This window comes from Mustela erminea, chromosome 16 (assembly GCF_009829155.1).
Source record: "Mustela erminea isolate mMusErm1 chromosome 16, mMusErm1.Pri, whole genome shotgun sequence".
In the NCBI taxonomy this organism is placed as follows: domain Eukaryota; kingdom Metazoa; phylum Chordata; class Mammalia; order Carnivora; family Mustelidae; genus Mustela; species Mustela erminea.
Genome location: NC_045629.1, coordinates 52087012 through 52106671, shown reverse-complemented (window position 1 = coordinate 52106671; position 19660 = coordinate 52087012). Strand labels below are relative to the sequence as shown.

Sequence of the window (19660 nt, the reverse complement as noted above, 5' to 3'; positions counted from 1 at the left end):
AGTAGCCTAGCAATGCAATGCTATTAAGTTTGATATTATTGTTGAATTGCGAACCATCTACTCAAAAGAGAGCAGCATCGTCGTTGATGATTATGTAACAACCAACATTATTTGTTGAGTACTTAATGTGTGCCTGGCACATATTTTAATAGGTCTTATATCATTTCCTGTTTTACTATATATTATGTTTTTAGTGCATTTTAATATATGTTAAATTTTTAAATTGTCATAACAATGCTCAAGTCAAGTTTTACCAGTTTGGGGACTGATGAAATGGAGACTTGGAAAAGTTTTGTTAATTAAGCCCAAGATCACTTACTGCTGGTGCTAAACCTGGAATTCAAGCCCAAATCTGTGTGGTCCCCAAATTCCAATTTTTTCCATTACTCTCCACTCTGTTCAAGAAGAAATTGGTTTACAGAGTTAGGAAATGTAGATATCAAGTTTGTATTTAATTGGCTTTGGTCTTTAGCCTTACATTTTAAATTTTTCTTAAAGCATTATCAACATTTTGTTATTTTTTATTATTCTTGAAAGAGAAACACAGGGTTGGAGTGATGTCACCAAGATGGCGGCATAGGTCGGTCCTGACTTTGCTCCTCCTCACAGGAGCAGCTTAACATCTATTCAAGTGTAAGATACCACTGAGAGAATCCCAGAACCCAGGGCTGAGGCTGAGGCACCCCCTACACCTCAGAGACCAAGACAGACTGGATTAGGAGGGTAAGAGAAGTGACTACACAGTGACCACATTGCCCCTCCCCCAGGCCAGTGCAGCGCCACCAGTAGAGGTCTCCCTTGAGGCTCTGGTTCCTCCTGTGGGAAGAGAGAACCCAGGGGGAGAGCCAGCCTCCCTCAGCACTGTGGGTCACTTTGGGGAGCCTCGGCTCTGATCTGACATCATGAGGAATTCAGGGGAATCCACAGAGCTTAACCACTGGGCCTCTGACTGTAGGGAAGAAGGGAAGGGTGCAACAACCAGCACACAGATCTTGACAGAGAGTTCACACCTGCAGTGCCCAAGTCGTAATCCCAGACAGCAGCTTTGACTACCTGTGGAACCAAGCTGGGGGCACATTCTGACCAGAGGACTCTGTCGGGGGGCAGGTCGGCCCACTTCAGGTCCCTAAACCGGGAGTTTTGCTGACCCTCGAGCCCGGTTTGCTCACGCACAGGCAAGGAGCTGAGTCAGGGCCCCACCTGCTGCGGGAGTGCCTTCCGACTCCATCGGTCAGGAAGCATTGGCGACGATTCCAGAAGCTCTGTGGCCCAGCAGTGCTCACGCACAGAGACAGACAACTAGAGCCAATCACACAGAGCACAGCCAGCAGTAGGCACAGAGGCCCCCATGCTGTGCAGAGGCAGGGGATTTATTCATAGCCAAGGCTGACCGTTACTCCTGGCCCCTGCCAACCCGAGAGCCTGTTTGGGAAACTGAGAAGAGCCCGGAGCCTCACTTCGGTAAGGAACCAAACCAGCCATCCCTCTGCCCTGGTCCCTGTCCTCAGACCTCAAACGATTGCCTCAGTCAAAAATAGACCATAACAGCGGGTCCCACCTGCCCAAAGACATCACCAGCAGACACACTTAGAGACCTGAACTGAGCCAACTGGTGAATGTTTCTGCCAAATTACCCAAACGTGAAGACACAAACCTAAGAAATCAAGGATCACAAAAACAATCAGGTAAATACGATTCCACCAGAGGAAGCTAATCAAGCTCCAGTAACCGACCTATGCGCTGCCCATGGACAGTTCAGAATAATCCCCCGTAAGGGAGTTTAGTGATCGACCAGCAAGAGACAACCACATGAAATTAGGAACAAGAGGCATGAACAAAACGAGAAGTTTGACAAGGAAGTAGTAACCATCAAATAGTAACCAGTCAAAACCCTAGAAGGCTCAGAGTTCAAAAAATACAATAACTGAACCGAAGAATTCCGTTGAGAGTTTCGAAAGTAGACTCAGCTACACAGAGGAAAGACTCAGTGACTAGAAGGACCCAGTCAGACGACTAAAATGGGGAAAGAATGGGAAGAGTGACAAAAGCCTACAAGAATAATGGAATACAACAACAACAAAGACCAACCAAATATTCACATAGGGAATTCCAGAAGAAGAGAAAGAAAAAGGGACAAAAAAAAGTATATTTAAAGCAAGAACAGCTGAGAGTTCCCCAACCCTTGGGAAAGAAATGGACATCCACATTGTTTCTTGCTGAGTCAGTGTTCCTTTTTTTTTTTGCATCTTGGTTGCGATCCTGGACTATCTATGCTTATGACTGTCCTTCATAAGCTATTGTGATCCCTCTGCTTTCTCGTCTTTCTAAAATCAACTTCTGCAAACTTCTGGTTAGCTGTGGTCCCTGTTTCCTTCTCAGAGCACGCGTGGGGCTTGCCTATCTCTCCGACATCTTGGTGTGAGCTGAGAAGAAAGAGACAGAAATGTACATTGCATCCCCAACTTTAAATTGAAGCCTGAGCATTCCCTTTGTACCTACCTTGATGTTTTCTTTCAGCACTTGCAATAAAAAACAAAAAGCAGGTTCCAGGAAAAAAAAGTATAAACACATCCTGTGTAAGCCCTTGAAATCAGAATCGCTTTGGACAGTTTGCAAGGAATTTAAATTTCATGCTTATTTCTGGTCTTAGTTCATCTAAATTGAGTAACTAGAACTAGGTTAGCTCTCATCCTTCGTGTGAGAAGCCACTTTTGCAAACATGAAGTATGAGAACCAGAAGGCTGCCCCTAGAATGCTATCCTTTTTTCTTCCAGAAGCAGAATCTGACTCCCTTGCTCCATACCCCACGTGTAAAGTTGGACAAACCAGCTGTATTGGTGTCATATATAGAAGTTCCATCTGCCTGGCCCCAGACCGCGTTCACTTACCAGTCATGCCTTTGTCCAAATAGTATACGTGTTGACATGTGTCATCAGCTTCAGTGACACTTTTTATTTTGGTTTGTGTAGCTTTGGCTATCCATGCCCCTTTTTTCCACATATTGACCTCTGGAATTATCAATGGCCTCACGTGCGTTTGCAGTCGCTGTGTTTCTGGTACTCTATTTCGAATGATGGGGCCCTCTCTCAGAACCTACTCGATGCTCTACTTGATGTATATCTGTTATAATTTGTTTTCCAGCTATGACTGAAATTATTAATGCCTTTTTTAAGTTTCTAGTTTAACTTGTCTTAACAAAGTTCAACTTGACTTTATATCCGTATTCCTGTCTTTAGGGTATAAATAAGAGTTTCACCTGAACTTATTAATAAAGTTCAGGTGAAAATTAATTATTAAACCCCAAATTTATTGGACACCAAATATATGCCAGGCGCTGTGCTCTGGGCATTGGATTTGCAGAAGGGATTATGTTCATTTGCACCCTTCAGTAACTTAGAGTGACCCAAGCTACATTGTGGTTAAAGGTGTTTTTTTGTTTGTTTGTTGGATGTGGTTTGGGCTGGGTTGGGTTGTACTTATTATCAAAGCTTTTCTTTTTAGGCTTATCACTATAAAGTGTAACCTTGTATTATAGAGAGGTTTTCGATGTCTTCCTTTCCACTTTATGAGAAGCTTTTAAGCTCTGCCTGCCCCCCCCCCGCCATGTTCCTCTTGTGTTTTAGAAGATGGGCAGAAAGGTCCACGCAGGGACTGCTCTCTCTCCCTTTCTCTGGTTGCCATTTCTTGTAGAAGCTGAACAAGAATAAATCGAATCTTATTATCACCGGCCCCATTAACTGATGCTTAGGAACTGGCGCTTCTCCTAAGAAACATGTGGAGATGAGTCAAGGTGACTCTGAATCTCAGACTTCCTTTTTCTGTACATGAACACCCAAACACTCCCTGGTCCTTAAAATTGAGAAAAAGATGATTTACCTTATGTCCAAGTGCAAAGCGGTTGAAGACTGGCCATTCTAAAACATTTTTTTTTTTTTTAAAGAGTTGTGTTAAAAAAAAAAAAAAATGAGCTATGCAACCATAAGGAAACTAATGTTTCTGGAACTTAATTGCTGCTATAACAAAGTACCACAGACTGGGCAGTTTAAATGACAGAAATGAATATTCTCATAATATCGGATACTAGAAGTCCAAAGTATTGGCAGAGTTGGTTTCTTTTTAAATTTTTTTTATTATTTTTTATTTTTTTTATTTTTTAAGAGTTTATTTATCTCAAGTAGGATGAGAGGCAGGCAGGGGGGGGAGCAGGCTCCCCGCTGAGCAGGGAGCCCATTGTGGGGCTCGATCTCAGGACCCTGGGATCATGACCTGAACTGAAGGCAGAGGCTTTAACCCACTGAGCCACCCAGGCACCCCAGCTCCTTTTTTTAAAAAAAAATTTATTTATTTATTTATTTGAGAGAGAGAGAGAGAGTGTGTAAGCAAAAGCTGGGGGGGCAATAGGCAGAGGGAGAGGGAGAAGCAGGCTCCCCACTAAACAGGAAGCCCCATGTGGGGCTCAATCCCAGGACCCCAGGATCATGACCTGAGCCAAAGGCAAATGCTTAACTGATCCAGGCACCCCGAGTTGGTTCTTTCTGAGGACAGTGATGGAAGGATGTATTCTAGATCTCTCTCCTTGCTTTGTAGACGACTGTCTTCCCCCTCTGTCTTCACATTGTCTTCCTTCTGTATGTGTCTGTGTCTAAATTTCCTCTTCTTAGGAGGACTCCACTCATATGGGATTAGGGCTTGTCCTAGTGACCTCATTTTAACTTAATTACTTTTATAAAGGACCCTTCCAAATACAGTCACATTCGGAGATACCAGGGGTTAGGACTTTAACATTTGAATTTTGGCAAGGGGCACAGTTCAGCCCATAACTGAACCCAGAGTCCCAAGATGCTAGGTACTTTCATATGCAGTAATTTATTTGACCCTCATAAAATCGCCACTCTTTCTTAGAGACACACTGTGACCCCACTTCACAGATTAGACAAACTGAGGCTAAGAGCAATGACTCATCTTATACAAGTCACTAACTAAAAAGTAGCACAATCAGGATTTGAACCTGAGTCTGAGTAATCTCTGTTATGCTGTTTCTCTGGATTTTCTTTGTTAGTTGGAGATTTCCTTTCTTTGTAAATGTAATATTTTTTGAACCAAACAGAGCCCAGGAAGGTTCTTCTCTATCCTTCTAGCTGGGAAAAATTATTTTTATAGATGTGGTTGGTTTTCTGTTGGTAGCCAGTGCTTCCACTCCTGGGTACTCGTGCCAGCTTCTCTGCATTGTTCAACCTTTTGTAACAGATCTTGGGACTTGTTAAGCACTACTCGCAAATTTAGACAAAGTGTGAACACCTGCTCTATCACTTTCATCTCATGAATGGGTTGTCTGGTCAGAGCGGAGTTTGGATTGGCTTGACAGGTTTCATCATTGGGAAATCTTTAGACACTCAGCAGGAAAAACTCCTTTAAGTGGGAGATAGCAGCATAAGTGCAGAGTCTCTTTTGGCTTCAGGCCAAACACTGGAGAGAAGCGGAGAGGCCCTGGATGGTCGCACTGGACAGGGTACAGTGCAGACCTTGCTGAGACAGTGGGAGGATATTAATGACGAAGATGTTCTATCTCCCAAGAGCTGTTGAAACCATCTGGTCTCAAGTGCAATCAGGAGAGTACCCGACTAGGACAGATACAGCTCTTTTCATTATCAACCTGCTAAGCAGAGTAAATGAAACCAGTAAGTGAAATTGGAAAATTGCTCAGCCACATCCGCAAATGGCTTGTGGTTGACTTAAACATTTCAGAATACATACTTGTTACCAAGAAATGAAGAATGACACTTCACCTAGTAATGTAATGTGTATGTATGATATGATACCAAAATACTAGGGTTCTAATTCTGTGCACCGCTTACTACCTGTGTGACTTGGGCAAATTAGTTCGTTCCACTGAGTGTCAGTTCCTTTATCTGTCAAACCAGCATGAGGGTTGCCATGAAGGTCAAATGAGATACGTGACATTCAAACTCTATTTGCCAACTATAGAGTGCTATACATATGTTAGATATTTTTATTATTACTTTATTTCTGACCCAAATCTAATAAAACTCTCAATTATGCTGAATTATCCAGTTTGATTCTCCAATTTATGGTTTACCCAGGACCCAGGCCCCTTGTTTAACTTCTCCTTTTTCCTTCTTGAATACTGGGAGTTTTTTTGAAGATGCCTTAGAACTATTGTAAAATAGGGGAAAGAGTAATTGGGAATGTCTACCTTTTATTTAAAAATTTTAAAGTATATTTGTAGATGCTTAATGGGGAAACCATTGGAAATAGCCTTATTCACCTGGGTGGCTTAGTCATTAAGCGTCTGCCTCTGGCTCAGGTCACGATTCCATCGTCCTGGGATAGAGCCCCACATCAGGCTCCCTGCTCAGTGGGAGGCCTGCTTTTCCCTCTCCTGCTCCCCTTGCTTGTGTTCCCTCTCTTGTCGTGTCTGTCTCTGTCAAATAAGTAAATAAAATCTTTAAAAAAAAAAAAAAGGAAGAAAGAAAATAGCCCCATTAATGAAGAGCTTGCTGTGTATACCAAAACCATGGCCTATCACATTTTAAAGGGACTAAAACCTTCCGAGGAGATTACATGTCATCTGGTTTCAAAACGGTCCTGGCAGACTCCTGGTAGATGCTGACACTTTTAATTTTTCCCGAGAGCTATTAAAATTGTAGAACTTTGGAACTGTATCCCTATCTCACCTTGATGGCCAAAAGATTGAATAGAGCATGTGATAAGAATCTTTGCTGTATGATGAAGCACCGTGGAAAATCCTGAGTTGGCAGCTTGTAAAGTGGTTACAGATCAAGTCTCTGAGTTTTTCATTGTCTGAGCATCAATCTGTATGTTCTCTGAGGATAGGAAGTTCTCTCCCTACCCGCTAATCAGATATGGGGTCCCTCCTGCTCACTCTACTGCAAGCAGTACGTTACCTCTTAGTTCACATTGAAAAAGAATTGTTCCTTGTCCTGCACACAGCATAACGAGAGACTAATGGTATTTCCTCTTTCCTGGGAGAAAGGCAGTAAGAAACAGAAGGGGGATCTGATTCAGTGTGTGTGTGTGTGTGTGCACAAGCGCGTGCACGCGTGCACGTGAGAGAGAAAGAGAAGCATGAAAGTGAGAGATCTTAGCAGTGTCTGTGTTCTTGGAGGTAACTGTTACTGACCATGATACTTGGTTACTTAAGAAGCAGGTTTGTTAGGCTTCAGTAAGCCTTGTTTTGTGGTTTGCAAGAGGAAAATGGCTAGTTTAGGAAAATAAATGATCTATGAGAGGGTACTACATTCCAGTTGAATCTGACGCAGGCAGGTGATGGCCATCCACGGTCAGTATCCGCCGACGAAGTTAGTTAATGTCAGTTCTCTATCAGGATTTGCGCTGAAATCTGCCGTCTGACCAGCCACAGCGAAGTTCGCAGAGTTCCGTGGGCAGGCATCCCTTACTCTGTGTTCACCTGTGTGACTGCTTGGGGACGATCAGCTCAATGCCGGTGCATCTATTATCCCAACAAACGCTCATCAGAGATAGGATTCTGATTTTAAATTCAAATTCACTAGGCGCTATTAGCTTTTCTAACATTGTGTGCTCTTGATGGCCTCATTTGCATGATTTTTTAAAATATGCATGTCTGGCTACAATTTTATTATCTGAGTGTTCTTTTATTTAACATAAGTTTTTGGAGGAGTTTTGTTTGTTTTTTGGTTGGTTGTTGTTATGGTTGTTTGTCTTTTTGTTTTTGTTTTTGTTTTTATCCTTTAAGGGATATGAAGAGATTCTCAATTGAGTTGTAACAGAGCTATACCATGGTTGAACTCCATATGACCACGTGATAATTGTCACCAGGGTAGTATTTGCATAGAAGTTAAGACTAGAGTCCAAAACGCCTGGATTCAGATCCTACCTCCTCAACACCATTCATGTTATGTTGGGTGCATGTAATACACCTGTACAGAAGTTATTTATTTTCAATGGGGATAATAATAGCATTTTCCCCATAGGGTTTTTGAGATAAAGTCATTAGAATGGTACACATACCAGTCAGCATTTGCTAGATTAGGCTGCAATAACAGCTGAATTGGAAATGTCAATGGTCTCCCAACTACTGAGATTTATTTCTCCTTTGGACTCATGCCCATCATGGGTTGGCACTAACTGTGTTCCATATTCTCTTCATTCTGAGACACAACTGAAGAAGCAACCTATGGTAGTCTAAGGACAGAAGGAAGACTCAGCATGTGTTACTTCCTTTCGTATTTAATTGGTCAAAGTAGGCCATGGGGTCAATCCTTGTGTCGGGGAGTGGGTCTAATCATCTACCACAGTGTGCACTGCACCTGGGCAGAACATAGTAAATGCTCATGAAGCAGTAGTTTTCCTTTTTAAAAAATCCTGTCCATGAAAGGTGACTTGTGGTCTGGGATTCCTATTATCCTTTGCTAGCGCAGAGAAGACACATATTTATGTGTTTTTCAGGTGGTTCTCTTGAGAGCAAATGAAGGGACTGAATGCTTCCTTTGACATTTCCAGGGAAAGTGGTCTACGGAGAGCCCATAGCAGCAAGTCTGGGCACAGACGGCACGCATTACTGGCACAGAGAGTGGCACCATGCAGCCCACCATGTTATGGGGCCGCCCCTGCGACCGGACCCCTCAACGCCTCACTTCCTCATGAATCTATTGGCTAAGTAAAAATTTAGCAAATGATTGTGAAGGGTTCTGCCAAAATAAGGTATCATAAGAGTCTTGGGTTTGAGCGGAGGACATCGTGTCTTATCATTTGATCTTCGTTGACCTCCATGCAGTATTCTGTTCTACTTGACGTGATAGGCTGTGAGGAGTCCCTCACCTGGGACCAAAAAAGCAGTGGCTTAATTATGATATGGTGTCAAAATCTCTCCCAGACACAGAGAAATCAGATAATTTTTACTAAAATTTTACTCTCTTCTAACTTTTTCCTCATCTTTTCTATCACCTATTGCCTGGAACCTAGTCTCTTCATAATGCTTAGTTTTTAATCATTCACATATTCTTGAATATTCTTCTATGGCGATATAACCCAAGAAGCAGATGTGCCTGTGTACATCTGATAGGTTATGATCTAGGGCAGAGCCACCGGAGGGGTAAAAGGCAAAATCCTGCCCTCAGAGAGGTTATCCCCATGAATGGCCATCCAAACTATTTTCAGAGATGTTACTTTCTGAGAAGTTATGATTACTTTTCTTGAAGACCCCAACACTCCCCATTCGGATACTAGACCCAAGTTAACAAAGGGTTTTTCACAACAAAAGTTCAAGAGTTCATTTACCTTTTTCTTTCAGCCTACTTCCTCCTTCACATGTCTACATCTCCAAGATTGTTCACAATTCAAAGCAGGGCTCTCTGTCTCTGGTGATATGAACATCCTCATCCAGTGTCCCATCTCTGCTCACCTCAATGTTGCCATTTGGCCAGGGGCTGCCTCTGTCCATGTGGGTCACGGAGGTTCATCTTTGTGTAGTGCTCTACTCGCAAAGAATTCTCCCTTACGTTATTGCCAGTGATCCTAAATAATTATCATTGAGTGCACATCATCATCATCATCATCAATTTCTAGATAAGACTGAGCATTTGAAGGGTGTCTGGGTGGCTCAGTTGGTTAAGCGTCTGCCTTCAGCTCAGGTCGTGATCCCACAGTCCTGGGATCGAGTTCTGCATTGGACTCCCTGCTCTGCAGGGAGTCTGCTTCTCCCACTGTCTCTGCCTACCTCTCTCTCTCTCTGTCTTTCATGAATAAATAAATAAAATCCTTAAAAAAATAAATAACTGAGCATTGGACAAACTCATAATCACAGAACTAGCATGTGATGGAGTCCAGAACCAGTTTTTCTGACCTGAGCATGATCTGGCTTCACATTTCTTCTAAGAGTATTATTTTCCAAAAGTGCTTCTAAAATAGAGATGGGTGTGGCCGAAATATGTGCTTGAAAAAGTCACTCATTGTCCATTGCAGCTTTCTGACTTTTAGTTGAGAAGGGCATCAGAAGAACAGGAAAGGTTCTGGTAGTTTTCTTCTGATGTCTTTTATCTACTCATTCCACACTCTTGTGTGTTCTTCTTTTTCAGTGGTGATCTAACCACAACAGGAACTGACCACTGCACTTTCAACACTTGCCAGAAAGCTCTGGGGAAGGATGATTTCACGAAGATTCCCAATGGAGTGAACGGTGTTGAGGACCGGATGTCAGTAATATGGGAAAAAGGCGTGGTGAGTTTTACAGGATCCAGTTTGTTTTGTTGAACTCTTTAGCCAAGATCTGGCTCATTTCAGGACCAAAGTGCCACAAACCTTCATAGAAAAGCTTTGTGATTGTTTTTATTAGAGCGGAGACTGGGAACGCAGCACGGTGACCATCGCCACCCATCTTCCAGGACAATAATAAAAAATCATTTTCATCTCTGCATAATTGAGTTTAGATGATGCGTTGCATCATTATGCAGACATTAGGGGGTAAATTTAGATTAGGTACCAGGAGGATTCCTCTCTAAGTCTATATTATAGCCCTTCTACTTGATTTCTTGTTCTTGAATCCCAGTTCCTCATGTATCACTGCTGTAAATACTTGGAATGATTGAAAATATATGAAGGATATTTATTATGTTCGTATCTCCTCATGAAATTTTTGTAGATGTCCCTTTTAAGGATATTTGTATATCATATTTTTGAAACTGCTGTATAAAGTCACATAAATAAAAATCCAAAGTTTAGAAGAAGAAATTTTTTAAATGTCCATGATTTAAGAATGTCTCCTGGAGCATGGAGAAGAACCAGGTGGCTAAATGTTCGTATGTTCACCTGTCCGTCCACTTGACACGTGTAGTTGTACGGATCAGTGGGGAGGCTTGCCTGGTTATACCTGGGCCGCCATTTTCATGTCATTGTCACCCATTTTTCAGAAGCCTTCCCTTAGATGACATTATCTCACACCTCAGAATCCCCTCCACATACCATTCTTCCTAACTTTAATTATTTACCAGTTATTGTCAATTGGATTCCTAACATGTCTCCTTATTTACATCTTCATGTTGACTACTCTAGTTTGAAGTCTGTCTCAGTTGGATCATTGCAGTAGTCTCAAAGCTGGTGTCCCTCCGCCAGGCTCTTGCTTGCTTATGCTATATTACCTATGTTATCCTCTAGTACCAGTGCTGCCTTCCAAAAACAAAGGACTATTCATGCTATTTTCTTCTTTAAAACCCTTTAACATTTTCCATTACTTATAGGATGACATTTGAATGATCAGTTTACATGTAAGGATCTCCAAAACATCTCCACAGCCCTTTCTTCTGCTAATCCTCTTTCAGACCTTGGTACCACTACCCTAACTCTAATCATCCCACATGACTCTTCCTCTCTTTCTGTTTGCTTAGATTTTCTTGCTAAAAGTTCAATCTTTTTCTCTGAGCTTGTGCTATTAAAATGAGTATGTTCATTAAAGTAAATTTCCATAATATAGCAAGTGTGTAAAAGATTTTTAAAAAATTGAATATTTCTTAATAATGTACAGAAACTGTATTATTTTATGAAACATGAAGATGGTTGACTCATGGGAATATTACTCTCAGGTTGTGGTTCTTAATCATTTTGTGAGACATGGACACATTGGTAATTAAATAAACCTTATTAAGGATGCTCCTAACCAGATAAATGTACATGGGGATAAGCTCTCAACATTTAAAAAAACAAATCAGGGGCGCCTGGGTGGCTCAGTGTATTAAAGCCTCTGCCTTCCGCTCATGATCCCAGAATCCTGGGATCAAGCCCAGCATCACATCGGGCTCCGTGCTCAGTGGGGAGCCTGCTTCCCTTCCTTTCTCTCTACCTGCCTCTCTGCCTACTTGTGATCTCTGTCTGTCAAATAAATAAATAAAATCTTAAAATACAAACAAACAAAAACAAAATCATATGGTTTTAGAAAGACCACATTAATCCACAGTATGTCCATATTAAAATCCCATATAATAGACTCCATGATTATTGGTTCATGTACATTTCAGTAGCACAAAATTTAATCTCTTGAGTTGATTTTTCCTATTTCTAAAAGTCTTGTCATCTGATTTAAAGGTCTGTCTTATTTTAACTCTATAATATTTTACCTGTTGTCTACATGACCATCTCATCATTCTTAGGTCTACAGTAAATAAGCCAGATCATAAATGCAGTAGGGAGTGCTAGTCAACTCTAAACAAAAATTGAAAATACTATTGCCAACATCCAGCTGTTGTCTGTGTGATTCTGGGAAGAATGGAGAAAATTAGTGAAGGGTGGGAGTTAAGCTTAGGCTTGTGAAAAGTTATCTTCAGGCTTGTGTTAACCCATCATCCCCATCATTATGATTATGATAGTTTAAGGCTCACCAGCATCCCCAGAGGCGTTTGGCTCCACAGTGTAAGAAATTAGGTGCAGTTCTGTTGGGATCTAAGAGATACAAGTCTTGCACTTTTATTGATAGGAGATGTTTAAGTACGTGGTCATTAAAACACATGCATTTTCTTTCTTGAACTGTTTTTACAGCATAGTGGTAAAATGGACGAAAACCGGTTTGTAGCAGTTACCAGCACAAATGCAGCGAAGGTCTTCAATCTCTATCCGAGAAAGGGAAGGATAGCTGTGGGATCAGATGCAGACATTGTGATTTGGGACCCAAAAGCCACGAGGTAAGCCTGTGTCCTTGTATTTTTTGGCTTCTCCATGGAAAAAAAAGCACTAACTTGCAAAGAAATTATTTATTGACCTCAATAAGACACTTCTTATTAGGTGATTTATTTACCCTGTGTTTTGAGCTTGTGCACAAGATTGTGTGTGTGTGTGTGTTTAGAGATTTCATCTATTTATTTGAGACACACAGGGAAAGAGAGAGAGAGAGAGATAGAATAATGAGTAAGGAGGGAGCAGAGGCAGAAGGAGAAGCAGACCCTCTGCTGAGCAGGGAGCCTGACACAGGCTTGATCCCAGGACCTTGAGATCATGACCTGAGCCAAAGACAGACTCTTAACGGACTGAGCCACCAAGGCGCCCCATGATAAGAGTCCTGATGTACAAATATTCCTTTGTTTTCCTTGGCATAGAGGATGCAAAATTTGTGTTCCTTCCCATTCCCTGGAGATGCGTGTGTGTGTAAAACCAATATGAATTTACCACTTCAGTGGTAAGCTTGGCAAGCTCCCCAGTACACACGGAGGAACGGTATAGAGAGCAATGAAGAAAAGAGGAGGCTTAGTTTGAAAAGGGCTGACTTGAAAACTCAAAATAATTATAGCCTTTTTAAAGCTTTCAGATAGAAAAATTCCAGCACAAAGGATGTCACTTTTAGTTAGCCAGATTTTCCGGTTGATTTCATCTTGAGCTTATCATTCCCAGTAGACTCCAGCTTTTTGTTTCCGATTTCCATAATTCTATGTTAATATTGCGGATTTGGCAATTTCCACCAACTCAGGAAAGCATTGAATAGAGAGGCTGAAGCCCTAATTTCTCCTTCTAAGATATTAGCAGAGACAACACCTGCATCCGAATTTGTATCTTCCATAACCTTCACATTTATATTGGAGAAAATCCCACATACTATAATGTTATCTTCGCATGTGTGCGTGCGTGCGTCGAGGGGGATACATGAGGCCTTCTACCTTCACTGAATAGGCATTTATTCAAGGTCTACTAGGTTAATTACTGTACGAAGCAAAAATCTCTAGTTTCTTGGAGGTGCTATTTGTCACAAGGGCCCAACTTTGATTGAAATGCTCCTGGGTTCCTCTGGGGAAGAGAAGGTGGAAAAGCACTAGGGCTACCACGGCTCTGAGCTTAAAAATAAGCCCCTGATATTTCTGTAGAAAATGCTTGTCTTTTGAAGTTAAGCACTCCCTGGGCATCCATTGTCCCAACTCGGGCAGCAGTTCACAGGGTGGGCAGTCCCACAGCCATCACAAGCATTAGTGACCGTGTACCAGCCTGTTGCCGGCTTATGGTCTCGCAGCACAGTACACGGTGATGTGAACATCTTATTTACGTAAATGTCCTAAGATACCAACAAGGCAGAGCTCAGGGTCTTTGTTATGATGCTAACAAGGAACTATTGCTTATTTAAGGATTAAATATCTGGTGGTTACATCCTCAGGCCCCTGTCCCTGCAGAAGAAATGAAGACAGATAAAATTAAATTGGGGGCAGCTTCTCCACGAGACTAGAGAAACTGTCCTTGGGAAGACAAAGGGGGGAAAAAAATTTGCTTGGATTTGGATTGGTGTGCGGATGAATTGAGCATGCTGTGTTTAGAGAGCTCCTGATATTTTAAATATCACTCTACTCATGCTATTGTACACCCGGCAGGAGCCCGCCCAGCATCATTTCTGCTGTAATTCTAACGATTTAGTTTGCCCCGAGTACTGGGACAGATAGAGCTTTTGAAATGATTTGTGGCTTAAGGAGATGATGATTCTTAATCGGGAAACCTCAAAAATTTTGAAAGGGAGAAAATGATCACACAGAAGAAATATTTATGAAAAATGGTGTTTTTGAAGCATTGCATCTGGGAGAGTCCAAATAATGATAATAATTAGTAACCATTTGCATTTGCACAGTCCTCAGTGGTTTTAAAAAATGCTGTGCTAGGGACGCCTGGGTGACTCAGTTGGTTAGGCCGCTGCCTTCGGCTCGAGTCAGGATCCCAGCATCCTGGGATCGAGTCCCACATGGGGCCCCTTGCTCAGCAGGGAGCCTGCTTCTCCCTCTGCCTCTGCCTGCCTCTCTGTCTGCCTGTGCTCACTCTCTCTCTCTCTCTGACAAATAAAATCTTAAAAAAAAAATGCTCTGCTATCTGAAACGTGACTTACAAGGTAAGACAGATAGGACTCTTCCTTTCGGCAGTGGCAAAACTGTAACACAATGGCATCTGTGAACGGTGGCTTTGACTTTGCAGACTTCGATGTGTTTCACGAGATTTGGCACCATGCTATCTCCCAACACCAAAGCAGAGCACTTCCTCCTGGATGCGCCTGTTCATGGTCTGTGGTTTTCTTACAGTCAAGTGGGCCAGTCACAGAAAGAGTTTTTGAATTTAATTCTATTCTCTATTATTCCTTTTCAAGGTGAGGGAGAATAAAAAAGTAGTCAATGGAGTGATCCAACCCCATTCCTAATAGCATCAAGAGCCACGGCAGGCTGTTCCCCACAGCTCCCCTTTTTAACCCGACACCTGACATCTGCAGCAGGACCCACCTTAAGAACCTCTTTGGCTATTTCCATTTGTGAGGGTGACCCCAGCTCAGGGGTAAAGCATGGTCTTCCTTACACAACCGGGCAAAGAGAAATGACCCACACCTACGTGTGTGAATAATTCACTTACTTTATTTCCACATATATTGTTGCTTGGGGGATATTTATAGGCTGTGATTGTGTCTCTTTGAGTCACGTTTTTAGACGATATAAATTTAGAGCACTTTCACACAAGTTTGACTTGTCGATTTCTGTAACTTTGTCTGGCCCTTCCTTTCCCATTCAGTTGTTGCCGAAGAGCACGTAACGATCCAGAAGAGTTTACTTCTTATTTTTTTTAGATCTGTCTATTACCTGCTTCATGGCCTTTGTTTTTTCATCCAAGAACTAACTAACTCAAGGTCAAACTAAAAAGTTTTTGTGCTCTTAGGTTTTTTTTTTCTCTCTCTATGTTATCAGTTCTCTGGTATTTCTTAAAGGAGACTTGTCCTTCACCTGACGGCAGTCATGGTAGCAGAAAATGAAATATTTGCATTTTCATGTATGTGTCTGTGGGATAAAGATACGCACTGACATTTAATTACCAGCACTATGACTTCCTCACCTACATCTGCTGATCACGTCCACCTAGGCACGAGGCTAAATGAAAACACCACGGCCTGAGCACCTGCGGTGTGGGTTCTGGGTCCCGGCTCCATCCATGCCAAGCGGGGAACCAAGGCACATCAGTTACTGTCTCTGAGTAGCCCCTCTCTCTTAGGTAAAGTGAAATTATTAATAATGGTTATGCCAACCTCATCAGATTTTTATTAGAATCACATGCAACAATGTGTGTGAAAATGTGTCTAAAGTAAGAAAGTGTTCCCCGGGTCAAGGTATGCACTATCCGGGTTACTTCCTGTTTATCTAGCTGGGCTGGGGTCACTCTCTCCTGCCCGTCTCCCTTTCAAGGTGTTCTCAGGTATTCCCGGAGGCCAGTGAACCAGAAGCTTCTATTTGTCTGACCTTCAGATTCTTTTACAAAAAAACTGGAGTCCTCTTTGTTTGTCTTTTCTTTTTTACTGTCCTTTTGAAAAATGGAGAAATACCATCTTTCCTTGGCAGGATATACTGAAAGGTTCCAGCCCCCTTTGGGTTGCTTTAAATTTCGTCCTCATCTTGCTTCTTCAACCCTTTAATTTAAGAATTTTCTCTAAGCCACCCTCAAAATGGTTTGCAATCTCATGATTCATCCTTTTCAACGTGAAAATTGCAGAATGTGGGAAACCGGAGAGAAGGGGCAGTTGGAGAGGAAGCTTCAGAGAATAATGAATCTGGAAGGATATTTGAACAAGAAGAAAGTGCATTTATAGGTGCTTCCTATCAAAAGAGAGAAATTTGGGGACACGGTCTGCGGATTCCTTATCTGGGTCGATCATAGCTTCAGCTTTCTCTATTCTTGGCCCGCCTGTTAGGAGAAAGTTGCTCATCTGGGCTGGTTGTTCCTGACCAAAATTTATACTGATGACCTCAACGAGGACCTTTCTGAGGCATGACAATATTTTTAACTTTTTCTAACTGCCCATCCGCCCCCTGGAGCTTCCCCCAACCTTCACCACCGGCCCGTCGCCGCGGGAGTCTGCCTCTTCCCACCTTGCAGACTGAGCTCTGCTGTCCACTGCTCATCTGCTCCCCAGACCCGACCGTGGTCTTTAGTCACTGCCTTCCTCCCTCGTTAACAGTCTTGACGACAAATCCAGTTTTTAAAATAAATCTTTCCTTTTTGGATTTATAGAAAAATTGCAAAGATAGTACAGAGAGTTCCCATATAATCCACAGTCAGTTTCCATTATTATTCCTGTGGTAGGTTTTTTATAATTAATAAACCAATACTGATATGTTATTATTAACTAGGGTCCATGCTTCTAATTATAATTAATAAACCAATACTGATATGTTATTATTAACTAGGGTCCATGCTTTTATTAATTAATAAACCAATACTGATATGTTATTATTAACTAGGGTCCATGCTTATAATTATAATTAATAAACCAATACTGATATGTTATTATTAACTAGGGTCCATGCTTTAAAGAGATTTCCTTAAGGTTATTTTATTTTATTTTAGAGAAAGGGAGAGAAAGTGCAAGCACCCACAGGGGGAGGCGCGGAGGGGAAGGAGAAGGGGGAGGGGGAGGGAATCTCGAGCCGACCCTGTGCTGAGCATGAACCCAGTCCCAGGGGCTGGGTCTCACAACCCTGAGGTCATGACCTGAGCTGAAGCCAAGAGCCGGTAGCTTAACTTACTGAGCCCCCAAGGCGACCCAAGGTTTCCTTAGTTTTTACCTAATATTCTTTTTCCTGATCGGGAGCCATCCAGGGCACCACATGGCATTCCGCCGTCATGTCACTCTAGGCTCCGGTGGTCTGTAAGTTTCTCTGACTTTCTCTGTTTGTGATGACCTTGGAAGTTTGGAGGAGTCCTGGTCAGGCATGTTGTGGAATGTCTCTCTGTTATGATTCTTCTCGTGTTTTCCTCATGACTAGCTTGGGGTTATGGGTTTGGAGGGGCAGACCAGAGAGGTAGTGCTGTTCTCCTTCATCCTCCCAAGGAAACATGGTCTCTATCAACAAGACTAAACACGAAGGCGAGAGAAACCAAAGGCCTGGGAGGAAGAAGCTAAGGCCGGAGGAGATTACGTGCGCGAACAGGTTCAGGCCGTGGGAGGAAGCAGGAAGGTGAGGAGGTCATGGGCTGCCTCTCTCCAGGTTTAATTTTATTACAGACAGAGACGATTTTAAACAGAGCTCCTCTAGTGGAAAAGCATCATTTAATCTAACGAATACAATGAACATATCTATAAGGTGTTTTTTTTTTCCTTGAATGACACTGCATTTTATTTTACCTACCTAGTTTTGATACTAGCTGAAGGCTGGTGATGTAAGGGCTTCCCACCCAACCACACCAACACAGGTGGGCCACAATGTTCCTTTGAAATTTCCGGAAAGATTTTAGCAAAAACAATCGCCCCGTGTCCAGGTAGTTATCTCAAAGGAGAGCCGCATGCATCTCTGCCCAGAGCCTGAAGGGGGCACCCACAGCCCACACTGAGACCCAACCAGGCCGTTTGAGGTGCTGGTTATGCAAGGAGCCAGCCTCTGGAGAATGGATGTGTTTGCTAATGATTTTTGGCTTTGTGGTACCTAGATGTTTCCCTCTTTTTCTAAATTCTCATTATTTATTAATGGCATGTAGAAATAAGTCTGCTGGCACCACAATCTGTAATCTTAAAAATGGGCTGCATTCTAGTTACCGAGAGCGACCAGAGCAGAGAAAAGGGATGGAGCGTGCCTTTAGGAAAAAAAAAAAAAAAACCCACCCAAAACTAAAAACCTGTGAAAAGCCGGATGATTCCAGAATGAGAAATCGGACATGTGGGATGAATGGTGAGAGAGAATTGGGAGTGGGAGTCTGTAGAGAAGGTTTGGCCATCCTAATGAGAGATCACCTACGACGTTACCAGCCTGCAAAAAGTTCCTGCAAAAATCAGCTGCAGAAGCTCTTCTGTGTCATTGCACAATAAAAACAACCTGCCTTTGGTGCATGCGGAGCCTCCACCTTTTTCACAAGTAAAGAGTCTGCTGCATTCAGCTCGATGGCTCCTCGACCCCAAGTGTCTGTTGGTTGTGACAGAGATGCATGTCCTAATGCTTGGCTCCTTGGGTCAAAGATTCAAATTTAAGGCCACATTCCTTATCTAAATGTTTGGTTCATTTCTGTAAAATATTGTGGTGCTTAGAGTCAAGGGGAAGAAATCAGGCATAGGATTTTTCATGGAGTGTCAAGAGAGAATCTTGTGGCCTCATGCGGTCAAGACGGAGACCCATCAAACTGGCCAACTTGTTAAAAATCGTATTGGAGAGGATGGCACGTAAGTTACTTGCCAGCTCCTGGCAGCGGCCGTAACTCACGTTCTGGCAATTTAAGACTATCCTATGAGCTTCAGCTCTTCGGTATTCATTAACTAGCACTTAGTTACCATGGCAACTGTCCCTTTTCAGTATTTATGAGCTACAGGATCTCTCGCAGCATCCCTAGCACGCGAACACACAGCTAACACGTTGTGTGCAGCGGAACATTTATTTTATTTTATTTTATTTATTTATTTATTAAAGAAGAACATTTAATGAAGACTTCTAGCTAGACTGTATTCTGCCAGGCATGCATGTTTTGCTCACAGCTATTTTCATTTATTATTTTTTAACTCAATTATAGCAGGCTTTGACCTTGAATATACCATTCTTAAAGGCATCGTGCCGTCTCCCTACTTAATTTCCTTCCCTTTCTCATCGAAGATAGAGACAAATGAATTTTACTTTATATTCAATGAGGAGTGATGACTTGCTGCCTATCCAAGGGCCCCTCTAGATTTCTGGGA

At 42.3% G+C, this 19660-nt stretch overlaps 1 protein-coding gene across 1 annotated transcript in view; it reads left to right on the top strand.

Annotated features, from left to right (window-relative positions):
• Positions 1-19660, top strand: part of DPYS (dihydropyrimidinase) — a 74616-nt gene that overhangs the window by 22386 nt on the left and 32570 nt on the right. Inside the window, exons 5-7 of the mRNA XM_032316620.1 lie at positions 8524-8680; positions 10098-10239; positions 12547-12689. Coding sequence (XP_032172511.1) covers positions 8524-8680; positions 10098-10239; positions 12547-12689 — 442 coding nt within the window. The remainder of the gene's footprint in view (positions 1-8523; positions 8681-10097; positions 10240-12546; positions 12690-19660) is intronic.